The sequence below is a fragment of the Oryzias latipes genome, chromosome 24 (assembly GCF_002234675.1).
Source record: "Oryzias latipes chromosome 24, ASM223467v1".
NCBI classification, from domain to species: Eukaryota; Metazoa; Chordata; class Actinopteri; order Beloniformes; family Adrianichthyidae; genus Oryzias; species Oryzias latipes.
The window spans coordinates 10,113,077-10,139,064 of NC_019882.2; the positions used below are offsets into that span (position 1 = coordinate 10,113,077).

Below are 25,988 nucleotides of genomic sequence, written 5' to 3' on the forward strand. Positions count from 1 at the left end.
TCCTCCTCACATGGATAGCTTAGAGCAGCGTTTGAAATCCTCGTGACTTTTTACGGCAGCTGAGATTCGCCGTTCCTGCGGACAGATATCTAACAGTCTGGATGGCAGAAGAGAATAAGGAGAAGGAACAATGAGGTTTCAGTCAGTGTCATCATCTCACAGCTTCACAAACGCGCCCGGCGGCATGTCCGGGGGCAGTCACTATGGAGCCGCAGCAATCGGAGCTGTTGCTTCTGCGTTCTTCGAATGAATTCTTTTAAAAAAAAGACGGATTAAGCTGCGATGCTCCTCTCGTTGAAATTCAGCAGAAATGTAAAGAAGAACATTTTAGCATTCAATCAAAATTTAAATTGGCCATTACACGTTATTAATTCGGATTATCATGATCCCTGGAATAATTCATGAAGCCTCATGAAGCCTCAGATTAATAAATGGATTGGTTTAGGTTCGCGAGTGCGACCTTTGCCTCAGCTCGACTCTGCTGAATATCTAAATATGAAATGTGGCAAATGGAGCTGACTTCTCACCTCACCTCAAGTCTTTCAGAGGGAGTGGCATCTGGGAGCAGAACTGCCTGATGAAGAGAGAAGCAGTTTATTCCTCTTCAGTTTTAATTTAGATGAAGGCCGATTAACAGACAGAACAATGTTCCGAACGTTCATTAGTTCTGACCGTCGCCTGCTGAGCCCCTCGAAGAGTTCCGGCTGAGCTTTGATAAAGAATTTTCTTATCTACGGTTCCTGTCAGCGCCGCTCCCATAAAGATAGTGACTGAAGAGGTGCTAATGAAACACTCGTTCTAAAAGGTTCTGAAGCTGTGTAGTTTGGAGGGCTTTGCTCTGTTGGTTTGATCCACAGCAGCTCTGGCAGCCACTGTAAGCCTTTGAAATTCTCTTCAGTCGAATGTCTCTCTATCGTCTTTGCTTTACAAAAAGTAAGTTTTGATCTGCCACATCACCTTGGGATCTGGGTCTGGGGTCTAATCAAACACTTTTTTGTCTGTTAGCTAAATATATTTCAAATATTGTTAATTCCTAACAAGAGATGCAGGCTAAAATCCACATTTATGTAAATATATTAAAAACCCACTCTAATAAAAATTGTTTTTGGCATTTTTAACCGGTTCTCATCATGGAGGATGAGAAAAATAACTTTAAAATTACATTACTGAGTATTTCTTTAATCAAATTGTAGTAAATCAGGACAATAAAATGCAGTTTAAAAAAGAGATTATTTGTGACGTAGTAAATGCGTTGGGCGGGTCACAAGCTCTGCCCATCCACTTGCAGACAAATAGATCTAAGTACATCTTCATTTTCGTGAAGACAAGTAAGAGAGACCTATGTGTCTCCCCACAATACTGTACACATCTGTCCACATGACCACAAAGGGCCTCCCCCCAGGATCCCTCCAGATCACAGTGAGGTGGGGCCCCCACCACATCTGTACCCAGCCAATCTCCTAATCTGAAAAATCTAAGACCAAGTGGAATGAATTACAGGCTGCACGGTAGGGTGGTGTAGTGGTTACCACTCTTCACAGTGAGTAGGGCCTTGCTCAACTCCTAGCTGGGGTCTTTCTGTGTGCACGTTCTTGTGTGTGTGTTTTCTTCCGTCTTCCCCCTAAAAACATGCTTCACTGGAAAACTTCTCAAAACATATATTCTTATGCCACGTACACACGGGGCATGTTTCTTCAGAAACTCTCTGAAGGTGTTTTTGAAAACGCATTTAGCACGCTGTGTTTCCACAGGTCTGTTACTACCCGAGGCTTGCATATGTACTCACAGTTAGAAGAGGCTTTGTGCGAAATGTTGAAGCTTGGTGCAAATCTTTTGAATCGTGCTCCAGGCTTTTTCTTTCACAGCTTAATTCCGATTTATTAAAGACTTGTTGTCATTAAATTCCATACAAACAGCAAATATTAATTTCTCCATCGTGATCGATTGTCTCCAAGTTGGTACTTCCGTGTTTTGAAAAGGACTCTACCCAGTAATTACTACCAAATCCGGGTCCCTGATTGGTCAAAGTTCAACTGGTTGAACTTTTGTATGTAGAGCCTTAAAACAGACTTAAAAACGTGAACGACAAATTTGAACAAAGAAATCAAAAATATTTGTTTACATAGACTCGTCAGAGGAGCAGCAAACATCGGTTTGTGTGTGATCTCAAACCTTCCTTGGGTTTCCTCCAGGAACACTGAATGCGTTCCTCAAGCAGAAGGGACTAACGGCCTCCGAGGCTCCTGTGTGGTCACTGACTGGTAACCAAGGCGACCGGTGGAGGCAGGCCAAAGTGAGCATCCATCCAACATCATCTTTCCAGGTAAAGAGGCATCTCATCTGTCTGTGTTTATGAGGTGTTCACCTCCTTTGAGTCTGCACCCTGACTCAGCACATCCAAAAGGGGAATGTTGGTCACAAAAGAGCGGCAGCGTTTCCGTTACAGAATTGCTGTAATTAGTTACCACCAAAATAATTTACATAGAATTTAGCTGTAATGTGTTTTAGCATTAAACTATGCTTTAATAATTGTAATAATATTTAATAAAATCACTGTTTTAATTAATTTTGCTGTAGGAAAAAATCCTATTGGGACTTTTGCTAATAGCATTGTTGCCAAAGTGAGTTGTTATCAGAGTTCAGTTGAGTTTTTTCAGAGAGAGCTCATTCTGGTGCAGACGGAAATTTAATGTGAACACCAATGCATCTGTCTTGTTTGCCCCCAAATCCAAAAAGCAAAGGAAAAACAAGCTTGTAAAAGATTATTCTAAATATTTTGTCAATTGCTAAAACTAAGTTTTGTGCAAAGAGGCTCGTGCTTCGTGCATTATGGTGCGTTCACACCAAACGCATTTGGGCATCAAATTTGCATTGGACGCCTCTTTTTTGACACCCGTCAAATTCACTACAAGACGCTTTTCCAAAATTGTGTAAAAAATTGCTCCATCAACAGATTTTAGCCTGATCGCTACATGGAGGCACTGATTGTATGTCTCAGTTACAATTCACGGAACACTAGCATGATTTTTAGAGATCAGATTTATTAAGTGCTCAACTAAAACATTGGTAATCAGGACTCTATGTCTGCCAGTACGGAGAGGTTCACCATCTACTGTAGGCACTGCATCTGAGTGACGCCACATCCGTCTCTCTGTGACCCAGTTTGACGACTTGCTGTCCCGCATTAGTCCAAGCAGGGAAAAAATAAAAATAAGAATCAATTTAGAGAACATATTTAGTATTCACGAAACACTTACTACACCCACAACAATCCTATGTTCCATTTTCAACAACACCCCTTGAGGTGGTTGTTTAAAGGGTCAGCAATAAACACCTGTGCTCTCCTTAAAAAACAACATTTTAATGTTCTTTGATTTTTTTTCAGTTCCAATTTTTTTAATAAAACTTTTACATCTTTAAGGTCAACTACATAAATGAATTACCGGCTTGTTTTGCTCTTTGCAGGTCATTCTGGAAGGGATCCGTGGTCCAGGAATCGAGGGAGACATAGCCATAGACGACGTCACCCTTGAGGAAGGAGGGTGTCGAGACCCTCCACCCAGTGAGTTTTTCCCCAGTGCTCCCTCTTTCCACTTTGACACCTGTTTTCAGCCTCTCCTTCTGGTGAACCAAAGCAAAAAAAAAATGTACAACTGCTAGCAGCTCCCATTACCAAAACCGATGTTGCCATGACAACTAGGCTGTAATTGCATAAACGGGAGGCATGCGGCTGGCTGAGCGCAGGACGGTAATAGTGCTTTAGGAACAAATAGACGTCTCTGACGTGGGCATCTGCTCCTAATAATGTGCCGAAAGGTCATTCCCAGTCGTAGGTGTGCCTTCTCCTCAGGAAAAAAAAACAAAACAAGTCAGAGTTTTCTATTTTAATTATTTATGTCAGAGCTTGGAGATTACCCAGAAAAAATCACAGATAGTGAACCTGCGAGACGAATCCTTTCCATTTCTGCACTTTGAAGATTGAAAGCCACAACATGAATACATTTGGAGTAAAAGGAGTGGTCATGCCGGCTGAGGACAGGGCAGTATGAATTATGCAACTCAATCTCACTTGATGAATCTTACATGACTTTGGCTAAGAGGAAAATTAAGAAATACCTCATCTGGCCTTATCAGAGGTGACTCCTCATTGACGATGTTCCTCTGGCAGAAAAAGAGTCACTCAACTTCACAGCCCACGCTGCCATTACCACTCTTTTCTTTTAAAAAGAGGAACACAAAAGGCAGAACAGCAGCATTGTTGAAAATCTTAACATGTGTCTATTTAGCCTGTGAAATTCATATAAATATAATATAGATGTTATTATACATATATTTTATCACATCTATATATATATATATAAACTTTGCAATGTTTTACTTCATGTATAACATCTACAAAGCAAATAACAGAGATGCACTGTTTGATACACACATTTCCGAGACTCCTATCATTTGCACAATCTGAACTTTCCTTAAAAAAAACAACTTGGTTCATGTTAATGTATTTCATCATCATTCCACTAGGGGCAGTAGAAGTTATTTTTCTGCTTATTTCCAAATGTTCTTACGTGTTCGTGTCCTTTGTTGTTTCAGACATCAGTGCCAAGGCGCAGTCCCCCTCCATCCATATATGGCTGCTGTGGGTCGCCCTGGCGCTGAGCCTCCTCCCGGGTCAGAGGTGACGCGGCTCCTGGCAATCTCAGAGGCGAATGTTCGGACCCGCTGTCTGTGAGCTCCACCCTCGGCATCCAATCACCAAAGATTCATGCATCCTGAAAGCAGCAGGGTCCCTGATGGATCGCAGACCACGGAGACGAGATGGAGGGACTTTCTAAAGGACAACAGAAAAGTAATAAACAAGATAATTGACTTTTTTTTTTTCTCTTCTGGAAGAACGAAGCCCCTCCGTGCAGGACTTGAGATGAGTTAAGGAGCACAAAGACCAGGGGCTGAGAAGGAGCCTGGACCTCTGGAGGATTTTGTAAAGCACAAGAATCACCTGTGAAGCTGTGGAAACGTCCTACGGATGGCGGTGGACCACAGTCAAATTTTAGGAATAAAGGTCCCCTCCTCAGTCCGTCTTTTTTCATTTCGTTTCACCAGATCTCACCTGTTTTTCCCTTCAGCTCAGCCTCACCTCTCATCTCGGCATTACTTTGTCTGCTTGGTGCTGTTCTGTAGATAAACACGGACTGCGGAAGCGTTTAGTTCCCTCTGCTTACCCCCCGCCCCCTGTAGCTGCCTATTTTTGAACACTGTGCTCACGAGTCCACGTGGCCAGGGACGGCATGGTGGCAGAAAGTGGAAAGGATGGGGAGAGGAGCACAGGAAGGTCTTCTTAGCAAATTAGTGGAGCCTGACTCAAACATCGGGTCACCGTTCTGCCTGTGGAGCAGAAGCCACTTTACTTTCTGCCATGAAACAAAGTGCCTTCAAAGATAACCGTGAGCCGGGCTGTGGACCAACATCCAACACATTGCTTTTCATGTTTCCTCCAATGGGCTATTTTCTACCTTTTATTTGATTTTATTTGATTTTTTCCTCCCCACAAGTGCTGATGGGAAAGCGATCTATCAGAAGGAGGAAGAAGTGTTGGGCAGGAGGTGCTGCTGGACCCTTAGCTAGGTCGGGAAGCATTAACAAAACAGAAAAAAGGAAAACTAGAGGCTGGGGGCTCTTTTGCTTTCACTAAAGAGGACTAACAGGCAAACTTCACAGAACAAACGCCCTCTTCTGTCATCTCTGGCCTGCAGGCAAGCGTTTCCAAACGCTGTCGAGGAACTCCTCTTCTGGGTGGAGCCCCTCACCAAAACCCCCATTTATATGGAACAACTCTGACAAAAAAGCTCATAACAATAGTCCTAATATTTTATTACTCTAGCGAGAATGTTTCTCTGCTTTTACACGAACTGTAAAGACTGTGGGATCTAGAGACGTTAACCGGCGCGGTTTTTAAAAAAAAATGTATTGTACAAAAGAACAAAAGAGATCAAAAGAATATGAATAATTCTGTTCATTGTTGGTTTTTGACAATGTTTTAGGACTTGTGTCTTTCTTTTTCTTTCAAAGATGACTTTTTTTCTCTTTCCGTCGTCTCCCTCTGCATCGCTAAAATATCAAAGCCGATGGAAGCATAAGAAGTAAACCAGTTTGGTAAATGTATAACTTGTAAATGTTAAAGACGCTCTGTTAAAAGGTTTATGATCAATGTTTTATGTTCGGAGTCCAGGAAGCACAACATACAATTTAAGGTCTCGACGTATACAAAATTCTTTTTTTTTTAAATATATATTTCTCTGCACATGTGCGACCTGCTCCTACAGATTCAGACTTTCCGGCTTCACGTCGAAGCGCTGATAATCCGGGTCGGAGTGCCGCCGCCCACGTCGGAAGTCCTCCTGACGGGCGCGGCTCAGCACTGTAGCTTCTTCACCTAAAGCCTGGATTAGTCTGAGGGGGTTGTATTCATGTGGGGACATAAAACTGTGTACAATATGTGTGGTCAGAAAATGTAAAGATATAAAAAAAAAAACACCCAGAGCAGATTGATGAGCATTTCAGGGCATTCTTGCAGTTCTGTTTTGGTCTGCGTGCTATGAAGATATCCTCATCACATATCTTATGTCCGCTTCTCTTTTGGTTCTATTTTTTTATCTGTTTATTATGATTTCAACTCTCATATCATGCTGAATGTAAAAGAAGTTCTTGCTCTTAAAGTCTTACTAGGTGTAATGTTTTACCAAATCATCTGTTTCCTGTGTGCTTTTGAAGATGAAAGGGGTTTCGTGCGCACGTTAATGAGATCACCTTTGTCTGGTTCTCGGACCGAATTTTGACCAAATTGACTAAAGTTTAGACAAAATTTAAGTTAACTGATAATTATACTGCTAAGAAAAGGTGCTCCGGTGTCCACAGAGTGTTGATTTCTAACAGGTACAAGCAAATCAGTTGTTTAAAAGCTACAACTGTTTTATGCATGTTTATTTGGGTCATGGCGCAGCTCAAAGACTTGGGTCTCTGAATTACCTCCTCCAGTTTACTAGGTGGTACTATAACCATTTTTATTGGGTCATTTTCCAATAAATGTGAAAATATGGGTTCTAATCCCTTCTAGGATGCAACTTTTGTGGAGAAAACATCTTAAATTTGAAACTTATATTTTCTGTTATCATCTACAGTTTGTCTTAAATTAAAAAGTTCAGTTTTTAGCCTTTTTTGTTGTCCAAAGCTGATGTCAAAGAAAATGTTGGTCCAAGTTTCCACAATGGTGAAGTTGCCAAAAACAGCTTAGACCCACTAACTCAAGCCACTATGGGTGATGTTTACTAAACCAGTGTTTTTCAACCGTGGTGCCGTGAGATATGGTCAGGTGTGCCGTGGGAAATTACCCATTTTCACTGATCTAAAAACATTGACCATCTCCAGGAAACCAGCTCTGTGTTCATCCAAACAGGCCCTGATAAAACACTGAGTAGTTAGGAATATGAAAGATCGTAAAATACTTTTTTCTTTGTGTTTTTTGATTCTATTAAAGACATTTTAATACCGCGATTTAGCCGCAGCTTTAGCTCTGTTTTCGGAAAGGTCCCACCCCTTCAGCTGTCTCCACCAATCATTCTTGGAGGCTTAATCACATGTCAACAGTCTGACCAATCAGAAGGGGTTAAAGTCTTCACTTCCTTGTTCAGATTTAGCTCGTAAAGTCTCTCAGTCCCAACAAAAATAACAGCTAAAGCTCGTCTTCAGCGGTGTAGCTTTACGCAGAATCCGGTGTCAGACCTTGGAACAAGTGAGCAAAATAATAAATCTCAGAGACACAAGTCTCTCTGGCACAGGCGTCACTTTTTCACTACATCTCCCATGATGCATTGGGTTAAAGTGACAGCATCTCTGCGTTACTATGAGTCTTACCTGTTAAACATCTTGAAACCACAACAAACATACATTTAAACAGTTTTTACATCTTCTTGATGAAATCAGAGGTCAACAGTTTAGTTCTCCTTCAAGGTTTGTGTTTATTAACAGCAAAACATCCCAGAGTTTGGTCCAAGTCATCTTTCTAACTGAAACACTTTTCTAATAACGTCTGAATTGAAGGACAAATTCACTTCAGTCACTTTTGAAAAATGAAAAGTTAAGCCTATATAGAAGTAAAAACAACATGTTAAAAAAACAGGATTAAGGTGAAGTGGCCAACAGACACAATTAAACTAAATTGAAAAAATGTAATCATCTAAAAAGAAATAAAACATTTTTGTTAAAGTTTTCAAAGACTTCATTTTTGATTAAGACAAAAGAAAAACTAATAAAACTTCAACATGTTCACTTTTTGTGTAGCTACAGAAAGTTTTTTTTTGTGTAAAATTGATCAAACATATTGTGATCATATAATTGTTGAAATATTTCAGTTACCTTTGCACAAACATTTTAAAAAATATTTAAAGAATATATCACTATTTAAAAAGAATATAGTGGTTTTTTGTGAGGTTACATAAAATCGCATGTTAATAAACTGGAGGAAAAAACAACTACCAGGGTAAAATTTTTAATAATTTAGTTGAAAATTATTACTGAAAACTAACTTACCTTTTATTACAACTTTTAGAAAAAAACGCTGCAACTTCCAGCTTTTTCTGCCACAATTACCACAAAAATACACGTTAGATTGCGGAGGGACTGTACATCAATACAGACTATAGAGTTTCTCCTTTTATTGATTTTTGGATGCTGGTGTGCCACAGGATTTTTGTCAAGGGTGAAGTGTGCCTTGGCTCAAAAAAGGTTGAAAAACACTGGACTAAACTATGGTCTAGCATGGAATGTAGCACTACCCAAACCAACTAACATTTAGGGATCAAACATACTGGAAGGGAATTTGGATTATCAACTGCAAGTACATCCAACACTAGGACTTGCCAGCCCTTACCCTCCAGCTCTTCCATCATACTTTTTTACAAGCAGGGCGGTAGATTTTGAGGACAATAGTTGAGGAGCCTTGTCCTATTTAAAGGACCAAAGTATGTTTTAGATAATGCATCGTCTGGTCAATAAAGTGTCGACTTCTGGAATTGACTTGAGCTGTTAAAATCAAATCAATTTCAGCTCTAATTTGTTATCAAATCTGATGTCTTAGTCATAACTGTCCTTACGGGTGGATACAGACTGTCTGTGGGTGAAAAATAGGCAAACCTGGACAGGGTACGCAGGCGGCCCAAACAAAATAGCCTGCTCGGTGAGCCCACAGAGCGAAAATGTTCATACACATTTTTTTCTATTGGCACACTGCGAGCAACTGGTCGTAGTGACCACTTTTAAAACACATAAGGGGGAAAACAGGTGTGTCGTATGGATTTTTCCTTTTTTCAAACCCTAGGCTAGGCAAGGGGCCCGTTAGTGCTCCTTCAGGTGATAGGTGTGCGCTCCTGCACACCCGTTGTCCATCCCTTGCTTCCAGCCTGGCTGTTTGGCAGCCAGAACATTTGACAATCCGAGTGTAGTTTGTGTGGGCGAACACCCCATGCGTGTGGCCTCTGTGCATGGTCATTAAGGAGCCGGTGCGCGCACCCTTCTAACGATTGGAGTGCTGTGTAAAGGGCATTGTATGACAGCATCATCTGTATGTCATGAGTGTGTATATCTAATATTAGACTTTTGAATACTTGACGATAAACGTACCACACACACAAAAATGATACGTTCCATCTTCATGACTTCCCTTAAGGTGGTCTCAAAAGCCTCATGAGAACTGCAAAACACACTTGCCCTCCTGACCCTTCATGGGCCCGGACAACCCAAAAACCTGCAGGACCTGTTCAGGTCAACCCCATACAAGTTCAGATGACAAGGCCATTAACTGATTCAGAGAGCAGCATCCTGTTTTTTATTCTTATTTTCACATGAAAACACATCCTGTTGTTGGGAAGGAAATATTTATACGTCAGAGTATGTATCAATGACAGGAAACTACTTCCAGTAGAGGTAAAGTATTTATCTTGAAGTACGTGCGTTTTGAATGACTGACACAAGATTTTGCAGCAATGTCTAGTGGTCAAAGAAAGGGCATCCCAAAATACTCCCACGAAGTTCTGAAACACAGCTGGAGTTTGCTGTTTCACTACCATCAAATCCTCTTGAAAAAAAATGTAAAACTCACACAAGGTGTGGTCATGTTACCCTTTAGTTGCAATTTAGTGGAGCAAAACTATTCAGTCAGCCACCAATTGTGCAAGATCTCCCACCTAAATAAATTTTACAGATCTGCAATTTTATTTTGTAAATTAGTGGAAAAGAAGTATTTGGTCAATAACGAAAGTTCAACTCTGAACTTTGTTATATGTCCTTTGTTGGTATTCACAGGAGTCAAATGTTTCTTTTGAATCTTCACAAGGTTTTCACAAACTGTTGCTGGTATTTTGGCCCATTCCTCCATGCATATCTCCTCTAGAGGGGCTGTCCCTGGGCAACATAGACTTTCAACTCCCTCCAAAGATTTTCTATAGGGTTGAGATCTGGAGCCTGGCTCGGCCACTCCAGAACCTTGAAATGCTTTTTACAAGGCCACCCCTTTGTTACCCAGGCAGTGTGTTTGGGATCGTTGTCATGCTGGAAGATCATCTTTAATGCCCTTGCTGATGGAAGGATGTTTTCACTCCATGTCTGACGATAAATTGCCCCATTCATTCTTTCCTTTACATGGATCGGTAGTCCTGGTCCCTTTGCTGAAAAACAGCCCCAAAGCATGATGTTTCCGCCCCCATGCTTTACAGTAGGTATGGTGTTCTTTGGATGTAACTCAGTTTTTTTTTTCTCCAAACACGGCAAGTAAAGTTGAGATAGGTTTACAGGAAAAAGCAGCGATAAAAAAATGTACTAAAGAAAATTTATCATGTTCCTATTCCTAATATGATACAAACTAGGAAGTGTTGCATTTCCTCAGAAAACCACTGGAGGCAGGTTGCAGAAGAGAGCCGTTTCCCTTCAAATCCCACTCTAAAATGTCTGATTTTACACCAAAAATAAACGAATGTACAGTCTGGTTTCAAGAATCTTTTCAGTATATAACACCTTTTTATCTGTTCACCAAAAACTTTGCAGGTGCGCGGTCTTCTATCAGTGGAAAAAGTAGGTTAAAAAGCTGTCAACTGGACTTTTTTTCAATCATTTTTATTGAAGGTGTTTCATCTATTTTCTAAGAGCCTTTCTCTCTTATGAAACATAGCAGTACAATAGCTGCTTTATATGCTTCTAGGAAGAAGGCATTTAAGACATGACCCCTTTATTCTATAGGTTAGAAGCATAACAGGCCAAGAAAAGGTGGTTTTGGGTGATGGTGAGGGCAGACAGTGGTTAGCACTCTACACCCTTTTCCACTTCCCTAGGTGAAACCAGTTTGTTTGGAAGATTGTTCCAGAGTCCATCATTTCTACAGTAAACCAGCTCTCTTACCACAGAATTGAGAAGGCCTTTTGGAGAAGACATGGAACATTTTTAATGCTTTATGGTAAAACAGGTCCAGTTGACGGATTTTTTGAACAACTTCTTGCTGGAATCAACCTGGATAAATGAAAATCTACACAGACAAGCTTCTAAATCAAATTTCTTCTTAGTGATAAAATGTGCTAATATTTAGGGGTACTTTTTTTCTGTTTGGCAAATTGTTAGACCCATCATAGAAAGTTCCCATTCTTGGATTGTTGTGAAGTTGGACTTTATTTTCCCAATAGAGAATCCTGTGGGTGACATCATAGATTATGGAGATTATATAGATTATATAGATTAGAAAACTCCCAACAGACAGAAAAAACTTTACCACTAACAAGTGGCAAAATTGCATAGGAAAGAGCCTCTTGATCTAATATGAAGCTTAATTTAATTGGTTTTTTTTTGTTGTTTTTTTTAAGGTACTGTATCTGTCAAAATATGACAAAATCACGGCCTACAAACACAGCAGAAAAAAAGACAGAAAAAAAATGTATGACTCATCAAAAATAGGAAAGATGAGTTTAGAGTTTAACCCTTGTGCTATCTTAAATGACCCCACCTTTACTTTGATGTGTTCTCCCTACCATGACAAAGGTGGATAAAGGTGGAAAGATTTCATTTAATCCATGGACACCAGTGAGGTTAAGAATACTGTCTAGTGGGTCTAGATGACCCAACTCCCAACGTTAAAGTGCCTAGGATAGCAGAAGGGTTAAATGAGTACAAATGAGCTGATTTTTTGACTTGTGATGAACCGCATGGTCAGGAATGAACCATAGGTGAAGAATTGATGACGTTTGATTTGGTTGTTTGATTCACCCAAACCAGCAAAATGAATCACCTTCACAAACTTACACACTGTTGGCCCATGAAAGGCCCAAAGATGATTGGATCCTTTCAATCAGCTTCAGCATAAAAAGCAGCTCCACCCTCAACTTCTTCTTTGACCCTTGTGCTATCCTAGGCACTTTAACGTTGGGAGTTGGGTGATCTAGACTGAACATTTTTTCTTCAATGATTTGTGAACCTCACTGGTGCCCTCTGCATTCATGAAATCTTTCCACCTTTATCCACCTTTGTCATGGTAGGGAGAATACGTCAATGCAAGGGTGGGGTCATCTAAGATGGCACAAGGGTTAAAACAATTAGAGTGATAAATTCACTCCCAACACCAGTAGGTGGCGGTAATGCACCTAAACGCTGTGTGCTATCTATAAAACTACACAAGAAGAAGAAGCTTCCCCTTTGGAGAACTTCACAGGTAAGAAACCAGGAAGCCAAACTTTAAGGGAACTCTAAGGGAACTATGTAGAAGAAATTATTTAAAGAATAATGCATTTGACCTAGAATTATATTTTAAGGAGGTGGATAGAGATGTATGGGCGGGTGTCGTCTAGTTAGTTTCTGCATAACAGAAAATACAGTAAATATATTATTTGAGAATAAGGAAGAATATCGGCCCAAGCAGAGAACCTTTGGGAACTCTAGAGAAAGTGTCTGAGCAGTGAAGGATTTCATCTAAATGAACTAAGTTTGTCCTGATAGATCAAAGGTCAAAGGGTGTTCGTGATGTCAATAGCAGCTGGTCTGTCCATGAGGACGGTGTTTGAAATAGACTGAAAGGCTGAACTTGGATCAAGAGAGAAGACTAGATTCAGCTGCTAGAAGGAGCTGGTTGATCATTCTCAATAAAACAGTTACAGGAGAATGATGAGGCAGCAAAATGGGGCAGGAAATGTACCTAAAAGATGATTGTTTTGGACAGGGGGGTCAGACCCAGGCCTCGAGCCCCCTCCTCCTGCTTGTTTTTGACAAACCCTGCTGCTAATTACCTGGATGTCAGGTTAGGGATTGTAGGGAATCAGAAGATCTTGCATTTCATTGAGAAAAAGTCTTGAGGGTTTTACAGAAAGCAGTACAATACAAAAGTTGAGGAAGTGATTCAGGAGGTTTTGCGATCAGAGAAATGTAAACAGAGCCTTAGAATTTCCTCCTTTTGAATTATTCTGGCCAGATTAGTAGGTGGATTTGGCTTTGCAACATAATCCATGTAATGAAAAAATGATCATATAGTTCTTTGTGTATTAAGAGCTTTTCTTTACAGATGTTGCAGTTGGCAAACTTTAAATTTTACCCATGGAGGGCGAGAAGTAAAAAGATCAAAGATTATAAAAATGATTGTTCTAGTGAGAACAGTTACTACGGGTTGCTGGAGCCTATCCCAACCACTATTGTGCAAAGAAGGGGTACACCCTGGACAGGTGGCCAGTCCGCTAAGAAGCAGAGACAGGAACCCCTACACCACTGCGCAGCCCTGTATCTCCATCCTTCTCCTTATTTGACGCATTTCCTGCAGAGCTGCGTAAATGAACAGCACAAACCTGTAGAGATTGTGTCAGCAGCTGCTCACAGTGGATTTAACTCTTAAAACCACTTTCAGATCAGGGTTCGACATAGCCATTTGTCCGCTGGCCCGGTCCTGTTTTTCGAGCAGTACGGACCACAAGACTTTTTTTTTTTACTTGTCCGCTCGGGCCACTAAAATATCTAACAATTAATACATTTTTCACCTTTTACAGTAAGTATATTTTGCGAAAACGTGTAGATTTACCTCGTCTTTATAATTCACTTTTTCTGCTAGTCCTGGTCAGACTTCAAGGGTTTCTATGGGAAACCTTTTATCACTCTTCTCCTCCTCTCCCGTCTGCGCGCGCGGCTGTCACTGCCGAGCACCACGCGGCACGCGCTCACTCAATTTTTTTTTCAAACTTTATTGAATGTAACAATTCAATACTAAACAATGTTAAACAGCAACAACGAAGGAACAAGCCAGTGGGTTATTATTACATTTTAGGCAGATATATTTAAACTGACACACATATCAGCGCGTCCCCTGGTGGTTTTTCACCACGATGATCATAAATCCAACACCGTCACTGAAGAGAGACTGAAGCATGTCAGAGATGTGGAAGACATGGCAGGAATAGATAGGAATATGTTAGTAGTTATTAATTAGTAGTATGGACAGCAAGATATTTAATGAATGCATTGAAGATGAAACTGTATGCACTAAGCTTTAAGCTGAATGTCAAAGAATCAAAGGCAACTCCAAATACCTGAATCTCAGACTCAAATGCAGTAGAATGTTAAACTACTTAATTTTGTTTTTCTTTACAACACTGTAAGCAGTAAGTATTTCTAGTTAGCTGAATGATCTCAGTAATTTAATTGTATTTAATTTTTCAATTATTTAATTTAATTAGGTAACTAAAGTAACTAAAAAGTAAATGTAACTTTGCAACAGTAACAAAAAGCAGAACCTTAAGGCAGTCAGGGCAAAAAAGTCAATAAAACTTCTTAACTATTGATTAGGAACAAATGTGAAATGGCAGTGATTAGAAGCAGCATGAAAACTTCTTAACTAGTGTTAACTGCTACACTGCAGCGCTCTCTTCAAAACATCTGAAACAGACTAGAGCAGATTTAAGTTTGATATGCTCTATTTTTAGTCATTGAAAAGTGTATAAATAAGTGATGTCACCAGAATGCACCAAATTGCACCATATTAAAATTTTCCGGGGGGGCATGCCCCCGGACCCCCCTAAAGTTGCAAGCACCTGCGGAGCGGCGGGTCTCGCTGTGCGCGATGTCGGGCCAGTAACTTTCAAAAACTACTGGCCCTGTGGGCCAGTGCAAATTTCTGGGCTATGTCAACCCCTGCAGATGCTGCTTCAGTTTTATTGATTTGTCAGTTTAGCATAAAGTCATGAGGACTCTCTTGCTGCTGAGGGTGAGATGTGGTCATGAGCTTTGTGTAAATAAATATAGAATAAAAATATATGTATAAAAATATAGGTTTGTGTTATTAATGTTCAGCAGCTGCTAAAGCTCTTTTTTTTTTAGTTTAGGCCGTTTTGATCGCAAAACAAAAACACCCTCAGTTCATTACTTTATTTCATGTCTGTTGTAAATTGAATTTCATGAATGCACTAGCTTTTTATCATATTTGTGAAAACTGAAACACACCACCCAATAGCACCTGCTATCCAATCATGATAAGCACTTAACACCGGGATCGCAGCAGCTACACACAGGAAGCCTTTTTCACATATCTGTTCAAATGGAGTCTTTTCAGATGAATCTAGTTGGTAAACATTGAAGGGTTTTTCTGATTTGGCTGAGAGGAAAAACTTAAGAGGACAAAAACACAAGCCAGCATTTTTAGAGCACACAGCACTCCAAAGCACAGATTCACTTCATGTGTGTCTACATGTGACTGAAGTTGATAACTGTGAACCAGATATTCTTTGGTCGTGACCCTTTAAAGCAGGGGTTCTCAAGGTTTTTGTATCAGAGGGCCAAATTAAGAACTGGACATCAGACTGGGGGCCAATTTTGGTAGAGAAAAAAATGGATAAACAGAAAAATTTGTTTTTTTAATAACTTTAATAACCAAGTGTCAATTGTACAGTTAACCCCGAAGACGTCTGCAGGAACTTTGACTGGTAAAATAAATAGAGATGTTTCTTTCCATTTGGCTGGACTGTCGCATGGTTCCAAAGATCAACTCCAACCATTTCTCACAAGTAGGCTCTTTGTTTTGGGAAGGCTGAACAAACTCCTAAATTTCTCGTAGCCTAAAACACATTTTTGCCACTTAAAGGACATTGTCTTGTGCAAAAAAGTGAGCCAGTGTTGTGTTTACAGATTAGGTGTAAGAGGAGCCACTTCTTCTCATGTTGAAATTAAAGCGATTAGCAGATCACCACTGGCTCTGGAGAGAAAGTAGGTGTGTGATAGCTTGGGGCTGTGCTGGCATCGCAGACTCTTCCTGGAAGGGGCTGTTCCTCGATTGTTCTGGGATTGGGAAGGGCTGGTACTCAGAGAGAAGGTTTTTAGAGGAATGCTCGGAGATGCGTGAATGGATTAAAATACCGCTTTAATCTCAGAGACAAAAAGCAATAAAGTTTGTTGGAATTAACCCCTAAAATTTTAAAGGCCGACCAGTAAATTGAGAGCTTCGCTTTCTGGCTCAGCTTTCTCTTCACCCCAATGGGCCGGAACAGCCGAATGACGGCGAACGCCGCTCCAATCCCACCGATCGATCTTACACTCTGACTTTCCTTCACTACTGAACAAGATATTTAAACTCTTCCACTTGGGGTAGGTCATTTTATTTTTAATTTATTGGCTGATGATGAGATTTAAGAAGGGAAGACACTCACATGGTATGATCCAAGGCTGACATAGAAACACACATTTTTTTAAAATATGCTTGTTATATAAAATATAGAAATGTGGTCCAACAATCTTTCATTTAGGTTTTTATGAGGAAAAAGGGTAGTGCTACCAGCTTCTGTAGTGAGTTTGATTGGATGTATCCATGTGTGCAGAACAATGCTGAAAAAAACAAGAGAACCTGGCTGCACCATCAAGGTCAAGAACCGGGAGTTCTCAACTGGATCTGGAAATCCTCCATATCCCTACAAACAAACTCTTTTTTAACTGGTGACCCTAACAGTTATGGTTGTCCCTGTTTTCAACTTTTATAAACTTCTTTTTTCTACATTTCTGAATACTGAATGGTTAGGTCAGGGCCAAAGGTTAGGGTAAGTTGTGTAGTTGCCGCATTGGACTGATATCAGACGCCATCTTGTCTGCAGCCAGGTTCTCTCAAATAATGTGCTTTAGAAAGGAAATAAAATATTACTAAACTGGAAAAACAAGAAAAATATTAATGTAAGTCAATACAGGAATCATATGGCTATATAACAGCTTGGGGGGAAAAAAAGTTAGCTAAGAGTTCAACTAACTTGAAAAAAATTCTGTCTCTCTAGTCCCTCATAGCTGAAGGCCTGACTTAGGGGGCGGAGTGCTTTGTGTGTTAGATGGAGTTGACATTAATCAAGGAATCAGGGTAAAGATGTGAATTTGTTAGGTTTTTTAACATCCTACCTGCACCTTTACATTGTTAGATGTTATTTATTTGTAGCCCAATAGAATGTTGTTGTTTTTTTTGTTTTTCTGAAGCTGTTTTGTCCTGACTGTGCTCCATCAGAAAAATGCCACAAGAACATGATAAAAAAAATACTATTTTTATCTGGATGGGTCTTCAGACTCAGAAAATGCAGTTCATCCAGGAGCTTGTGGTGGTAGACGGATGTGAGAGGCCGTTATTTTCCATCAGCTGCTCAGAGTCCTCCCACTTCAGTTTCCTGTTCACCGCGCTGCAAAAAGAAGATACTTGTCAGGGGTGACACTCTGAGAACAATCTGAACCTCGGAAAACTCATGGAAATGGTGACATTTGACGCTGTCTTATGAAGGTTGTGAGGGGAGCCACTCGTGTTATTAATCTTCTCCGTGCGCTGTGCCTGTAGTGATGACCTATCACTCCTCTCTGTGAGCGATCAGGCTTCTTCTACTTTGCATTTCTTTGGATCTCTCATGGGCAGCTGGCACTGGCAACCTGCAATGAAAACCATCAAGAAAACATACATCTAGTTCTGTCACCTCCGTTTGATGAAACTTCTCAACATGTTCTCCCACTCAGCAGAATTTTCAAGGATTTTCTTCATAGGAGGTTTTGAGGATTATGGTTTTTAAAATCCATGTTTAGGCAAAAAAAACTACTTTTCTTTTAGTGTTTATTGCAGGAATTTGCTGTTTTCACAGTAAAAGTTTCATCTTTGTTCAGTTAGGATAAAAACGTTTTATAACTCTGTGAAGGGTCCAAATAGGACATCAAAAAATTCTTAAAATTCTCTAATGAGATTTTTTTTTAAAGCAGAAAATGTATTAGGCGTTTTAAAGAGGGCAACAGCAATTCGATTGACCAAACGTGACCAAAAAGACAGATTATAAGACATAAATAATGATAAATAAAGGCGGAACTACCTCACATACAAGGGGGCGGGACTCCAAATAATTTAGCAAAGACTACAGACAAGACTAAGCATAAAACTTGGTCTTTTAGTGGTAAAAAAAGAAGTGCACACATTAATAAACATAAATTTGGTACAACCTACCAGAACTCTAGCAAATAAACCCAATTTAGAAAGGACTATTGTTCCACCCCTGGTTAAGTCTGGAAGATGGTGCCCGCCCAATTTCCTGGCTGGAATAAAGGCTGTGCTTCCTGGGTTTCCTCTAATGAGCCGTGGCTGTGAGAGCTTACGGTGTAAATAAAATGAAAAACAACACAGCAATTCTGCATGAACAGTGTAGCGTTAAAACAGCTTCACAAAACAGTGATGCTGCAAAATAAAATGGCAAGACGTGCTAAAAAAAAAACATACACTGTCTCTGCAAAAACACAGCAGGGCAATAACTTTACTACAGGGTACCTCTACAAAACCAATACAAGGACTGTAGGAACCCAGCAATGCAGCGACAATTCAAAATACAGACACAGGTGTTAGCTCACCTTTGCACTAACAAATTGCGTGAATGAATGAAATATCTTAAACTAGTTGCTTGTAGGCATAAGCGTGCGTGTGTGAACACTATCTGTATTGTGTACATGTTGACATGGGGACATTTTTGCAGCTAACAGGTGTGTTTATGACATTTGAGTGTGTGTGTGGACAGGCCCCGCCCCTTTGAGATTTGTATTCTATCTGTACCATACCATAATGATAAACATCCAGTAGCTTGTTGCTTTATGATACTTCATGGTTTTACCCCCCTCCCCCCTCCTATGATCACCTTCCTATCCCACTCTTTCTAACATCCCTCTCTCTTCTTCCCTTTTTTCCTTTTCCGTCCGGTCCAACACAAAAGAATTTCAAAAATAATTAAAATGAATAAAGTCTGGCCTCGATTATAAAAGGGGTTTACTCAGACATACCTCTGGTTTGTCAGAAGATACATATGCCCTGCTGTAAAAGTAAAATATGTCCAACACAAGAGGCCTTCAGCTCTCATCTGTCTGCCCAGCTGTTGGACAGGACAAGTTTAAAAAAAAAAAAAAAAAAATACAAATGTGTTTTGCAGAGACATATGCTTGATTCATCACACATTCCAACCATTGACTGTGTACGAAAATTGGAAAAGGATTTACTTATCCTCTCCAAGAAAATGAAGTAAATTCAGGCGCCATTTTTCGTGATATGGAACCATGTTAGAACCAGACGTCAATGACTAATGATTAATCTGAATTGATCTGAGTCATTATGTCAATGGCAACTCGCCAATCAGGGGTGAGCTTTGGGATGGCTACACCCCTACCACTTGAAAGCAGGCTTGGAAGAATCTGTCAATCAAACATTTTTATACTTTGACGTGAAACTACATTCTTTTATTGAGGCATCAGATTGGTCGTTTTATAACTTGAATAATGAACTATGGAAGAAAATATCATGAAAATATTTAGGACGTGCACGAACATGTTAAAAAAAGGCATCAGAGCAAGAGTGGTTATTCTGACAAACGCCATGACAGAGTAACAGCTGTTTTTTTCTCAATAGAAGTCTGTGGGATTTTGACTTCTTAGAACCAGCGGATACTTCCTTTTTGGAATGTCAAGGGGGAGGAGTCTCATACACTGTCATTGAGTCAACCTCACATCCTCTCACATCCACAGAAAAACTTACATTTGATTGGACACAAAATCTCCCAACTTATCTGATAGTTCAGTTGATTGGACACACGCAATCCCTTTTGTCTTATAGCTAACGTTAAGTTGCCATCACCTGCTAGTTAAAGTGTTTCATTGTCGTTTATCGTCAAATTTTTTGTGAGGTAAAAAAGAAACTCACTAGGTTTATAGCCATACCCTTCAGCACAGTGACCCATGACTTATGCAACTATAATTACGTAGACTAAACTTGTACTTCCAACCAGCTCCATGAAGAAACCGCTGTAGACCAACCCAGACACAGCATCAAGCAGACATAAATTCCAGGCACCTCATCGATCTCATAAACAAGCAGAAATCAATCTGCAGTCAGGCAGAGCTGCATCCTGTGTGGTCGGCGTGATGAATCGCTTTTGTCTCCCGAGGAAACTTTTGAAAAATGTCAGCGCCTAATGAGTACAGCAGGAAAAAAAAGGTGCAAAGACTATTGTAAGTGACATGAAGCACCCCCCCCCCCCCCCTGGCTATGCGATGGATCAATGTTCTGTTTTGTTTTTTGGGGGGGTTTGTTTTGTTTTATTGGGAGGGGGGTCTGAAACATGCCCAACTCAGCCTCAAGAGATCAAAAAAGGACATTTTTAATCAGTTCACTTTATTTTGAAATCCCCAAACAGTTTTATACATATTTTGTTTCTCACATTTTTTATGGTGTTGAAACAAATTGATGCATTTTTATTGTTTGCTCAATAAAATAACATCTTTATGCTGCATAATTAAGGTTTCTTGCTTCTTTGTGAGGCCTGCATGATCTCCGTTCTTTATCCCAACTGTGAAAAAAAAAAAAAGAGCCAACTCCTCCGTCCGTTACCACCTGTCGTTTTCTCAGGAGCCTCCAAACAAAAGCTTTTTGTGCAGAGAAATTGATCCTTTGACACTTCTGCTCAGTTTGTGGTCCTTCTGAGTCTCTTTTCTTCCTGGAGTTAAGAGCTGAGAGTGGCAAGAAAAATACCTCCAAGAGGAGACAGAGGGAAAGCAAAGTGTGTGAAGAGGCTTGAAAGTTATCCAGAGGTTAGTCAGGTAGGGGAGCTTAAGCTCAAGGTTGTTTTTCACTGACAGGGATTTGTCTCTGACTTCTCTGACCATTTTTGGGTCTTTCTGGTCGGTCCTCGCCTTAGGTTATTGCTTATATTCGGGATGTGTTTTTAGCAGGACATCCTGCTCCATAGGTATTGGAAAATTCTTTAACTTTTATGAGCCAACTACTGTATTTTTTGGGAGTAAGAGTTTCAACAGCGGTCCATCAATCACAGGAGAACTCACTCTGATCCTCTTGACAGGGTTGTGGCTTTATGCAATCAGACTCCCCAATAGCTAGCGCTCACACCGTTTAAAAAAAAAAACAACTGTTTAGCCAGGAAGATCAGAAAAAGTTGAATCACACAGCTCTGCTGCCTCTCCTTTACATGAGCGTTCCTCACAAATGTGGCAAAGGGAAACAGAAACTTTTCAACCCCTCCAACATCTGGCGACACATAAATATCAGACGCTCGTTGGCAAAGTGTAGCTCCACGACTGTCAACATGAATCAGCTGATTCTGATGCAGAGAAAAACTGCCATTTACATCGGCTTTGCACCGAAATGCAACACGTTACTAACTTAAAATGTTGCATATCGGCGCAAAACTTCTTTAGGTCTGCCGTAAAAGCGCTAATAAAGGTTTACTGTTAAGTAACATCATTACTATAAATAAATAGTCTACCACCACAAGCTTAATTGACAGCAAAATCTGTCTTGACCATTGTTCTCCACGACGTAGAGAACATACGGCTTCAATGAAGCATGCAGCTCACATTCAGCAGTGGACATCAGAGCTCTCACTTCATTTGTCTGGACAGTTGTCTTGTTCTGGCCTTGGCTCTTTTTCCAGTTCCTTCAGTCTTCTTCCTGCTCACCTGAAAGGTGAATGTTTTTGTGAAAAAGCAGTGGGATCAGCAGCTGCTTGAGCCGCCTGCTGCCTTCAGGGAGCACCGGGAGACATTCACCACATTTCAAACGGTCAGGTTCCTTTTTAGCCTCCAGGCTTTCCTCAGGCTGCCCACCCAAGTGAAGAGAGCTAAAGTTATGTGCATTTGTTTAGGATGTACTGCTGTGTGTGTACCCAGAGTTGGACAAGCTGCACATCTCTCATCTTCCAATTCCTCCTTAACACAATATGACATGGAGATTTACTGCAGTGTGATGAGGAAAACATGCTGGTTTGAGGACACGCATGTCGCATGGAACAGCAACAAAAAGGTACAAAACGTCACCTTCCAACCTATACGCTAAGGGATGTTTGTGGTTTCTGTCCAGGTCATAAAAACTCAGACTTTCTGCTGCTATTCAACCTGACACATCTGCGATGTTAAATTTACACCAGGCTAAGAAACACGCATTCGAGTGACTACTTTCATTAAAAATTCTATGTAAATCCGCATTTATGGCTTCTGCATTCAAAACTCTTGCATTCATACATCACTGCGCAAGTTTTTAAACCCATTTTCGGAATCTATGTACAAAGCACGTAGTAATTAAACACGCGTCTAAAGTTAAACCAACTTAGAGACCAATCAGGGACTCGGATTTGGTAGTGACGTTTGGGTAGTGTTCATTTTTTAAAAATTACTCATGAAGGAGAAATTCCTATATGGGGTTTGTGTCCAGACAGAATTCTATGACACCAAGTCTTTCATTTATCTACTAAATAGAGCTGCGAAAGAAAAAACCTGGAGCAAGATTCATGAGATTTGCACCACTTCACATTTCAGACCAAGCCTCTTCCAACTGTGAGTACATGCATGTATCAGTTATCGACTGTCCAGTGTGAACAGCCTATTCTGAAAGCACGTACAAAAACCTACAGTCAGCGCAGTCTTGAACGCACCACTCATGCCCTGTGTGTTCGTGGCATAAGACAGAATTAGGCAGGATGACCCCCTTTCTGTAATGAACAGGTTGACATGGTGTTAAACATGTTTGGCCAGTATAACCCTCCATGCTTGGTGTTGCTGTGAAGATGAGTAATGCTTTTGTCACATCTGCCTTTGAGGGTGGATCCAGGCTGTCTGTGGGTGAAAAATGGGCAAATCTGTACAAAACATCAAGATCGTGAGGTCTACGGCCTGACTGATAAAAATTGGGAAATTAGACAATCTGAGCACGATTTGTGTGTGTAAGACTACAGACAGTGTGTGCAGCATTTGTGCGTGGTCAGTAGGAGCCAGTGTAACTTAAGGGCACTATACAAGAGATTAATCGTACAATATAAATGCGTGCAACTTATATAATCCTTAGAAGTACTTCATGATATATTTACCACCATGAAGTTTCTCTTTTCAGGCGTCTGATCATCATACAAACAGCTTTGATAGACAAAGTAAACAGAATAATTCTAGAGATAAAAACATTGAGGCATGTTTGCAAAAATGTGCGATATCATGTACAAACTGCCTTTCCATGTATTGAAATAGTGACAATGTTGGAACAGTGGACTGTTTTTACAGTATTGCCTTCACATTTGGGCAAATGGAGAAAGTAGGGATGGATTTGACATCTTGTTGGTAGAAGCTGTTTTTCCATCTTTCTGCTTTGGATTGTATTGGTAAGTATCGTTTTCTGGAAAGAAATGTGGTCTAAAATGAGAGTCCGGGGTGGGTTGGGTTAGTGGTGATGTGTTGGATTTTCTTCTTGAGTTGAACAAACGCTTTACAGCACCAAGTGAACTGAGTCTTTTGTTTTCAGGAGAACCAAAGTTACATTCTTGGTTTGTACCAGAATGCTTTTAAATCGACCAAAGAAGTGGACTATCACTGGAAAGAAACAAAGAGAACTTCACACTTCCCTCAGGTAGCAATTAGATCCATTAATCCTTGGGCTATCTTGTGGGGTCCAGATGACCCTACTCCCAATGTTAACGTGCCTTGGAAGCACGTTAACATTCTACTTTCTTCACTGCTGTCCATGGATTACATGAAATCCTCTCCACCTATATCCACCTTTGTCATGGTGGGGGACAACACGTCAAAGTAAGGGTGGGGTCATCTGGACCCCACAAGATAGCACAATCGTTAGTTGTCAACCCCTCAACTTGTGAACACCAAAGGCAAATCTCAACTAGACAGACACTGTTATCTTTGTAGTTAACCACGGGATTATTGTTATGAAGCCTGAAGTGGGGTGGCCATTTTACTGGAGTTTTCTCCGCCCACCCGGGCAACATTTCAACAAAAACTCATTGGGCAATACCAAGTAAAGTGAGAAAATTACCAAGTTGCCTAGCCTGTCAATCAAAGTAACATGTCCCTAATAATGCACTCTTTTTTGGATCTAAAAAAATCAATAAAAGTAACTGCAAAATCAATCGTAAATCACTCTTTTTAGGAATCCAATCCCTAGTGATCATCTGAGGAACTGCAACCTTTGATACTGAGGGTTTTCTTAAAATCTGAGAAAGTAAAGTAGAGATTTGGTCTCTACTTCATCAAAGTTACGGGGGAACTGCAACATTTTAAAACTTCTCGGTTTTGCTTAAATTTGAGAAAGTAAGGTGGAGTCTTGGTTTCCACTTTGCTAAAGTTTCAAATCCTGGACCTTCAGCTTCAGCCTCAGAACTGCACCGGGACTCTGCAGCTTTGCCTCAACACATCACCAGTTGACTCACAGACAGCAATCGACTCCTGGAAAACCGGAAAATGTCAAGGGATGCTAACGACACAATGATTCTCCCGTGACGTCGCTCCGCATGTCGCTCAGACACCTTTTCACTATCAGCTCAGCTGTCAGAGACATTTAGGCGCGCTAAGGCTGCCGCATTTGAACGGATGTATTATCCCTGTAAACACGGCTCAATTATTTGTCATCTTCACTTTTTATCTTTGGTGCTGCCTGGAATCTTTCTGCAGCATAATCCTCATTCAACACTGATTGAAAATTATGGGAGAAGCTTTTTAGAAACTGAAAAAGGGGACAGGACAGCTGTGCATGCGGCCCGCAGATTTTAGATTATCTCCACATCTGAAATGCAAAGACATTCACGGGCCGATGTGAATTAGCCCTCCACACTCCTGAGCTTCTCCCCCTCAGGTTGTGGCTTCAGACACCTCTCCTTGTCCTCTCATAGATGCTGCATTAATTAGCGTCTCTCCTGTTGCTGAAGCAAAGCGTTGGCCTGAATTATTCATCCGCCTGTCCTTTATAGGGCAGCGTTCACTCGCGGGGCCACACGGCTCAGAACTGCAGGTTCTCATCATCCACTCGGGTTCAACAGGATCCACCCAGACATCTGTGCTGTCACGATCCACCAAGAGAAAACAAAAGATCTTGTTTTGAACCGAGAATGGACACACAAAGTAAAGAGACGGGTGCTGCTCTTTAGGTACGTCTCTGAGGAGAGTCCGTCTGCTGAACTCCAACAGCAACAACAGCAGGTTCCTGACCGTCCTTTCTGTTCTGCTTGTATCAGAATGTTGCTTTCAACTCTTTTTTTTTTAACCACTATGAGAACACTAAATTAAGAAACATGGATTTATTTGCAGTTTCTTCATGTGCACAAAATAACCTAAACTCTGATTTCTAATCTCAGAACTTTCCTTTCAAAGTCCAAGATAGTGTTTCACTGAAACACGTATATCTAGAACTATATGAAATAGGTCATGTTTAAATTAGGTAAGTCAATTTTTGCTTTAAATATAAACATTTTACCACTAAAGTTCAATTGGAAATGGTTAGTTTCTGAAGCGAGCCCCCAATGGCCATAATCAGGAACTGCAACATTAAACTTGGTGTGACTTAAAATTTGAGACATAAGGTCAGTGTTAAGGCCCGTACACACCGGGACGAATATTCGCCAGGCGTTATTCGCCAGCGTTTTTCGCCACGTTTTTTGTGTTCA

At 40.6% G+C, this 25,988-nt stretch overlaps 1 protein-coding gene and 1 long non-coding RNA gene across 5 annotated transcripts in view; one reads left to right on the forward strand and one right to left on the reverse strand.

Annotated features, from left to right (window-relative positions):
- Window positions 1-7,208, forward strand: part of mdga2 (MAM domain containing glycosylphosphatidylinositol anchor 2) — a 225,087-nt gene extending 217,879 nt beyond the window's left edge. For all 4 annotated transcript variants that reach the window (XM_023952705.1, XM_023952706.1, XM_023952707.1 and 1 more), the window contains exons 16-18: window positions 2,193-2,323; window positions 3,466-3,562; window positions 4,594-7,208. In XM_023952705.1, the coding sequence (XP_023808473.1) occupies window positions 2,193-2,323; window positions 3,466-3,562; window positions 4,594-4,682 (317 nt within the window). In that variant the 3' untranslated portion in view covers window positions 4,683-7,208. The remainder of the gene's footprint in view (window positions 1-2,192; window positions 2,324-3,465; window positions 3,563-4,593) is intronic.
- Window positions 2,334-4,676, reverse strand: LOC110017752. The gene is made up of 4 exons (XR_002293251.1): window positions 4,569-4,676; window positions 4,117-4,217; window positions 3,444-3,621; window positions 2,334-3,174 (listed from the first exon to the last, which is right to left on the reverse strand). It is a non-coding gene; the product is annotated as an uncharacterized LOC110017752 (long non-coding RNA).
- Window positions 7,209-25,988: the final 18,780 nt, after the last annotated feature.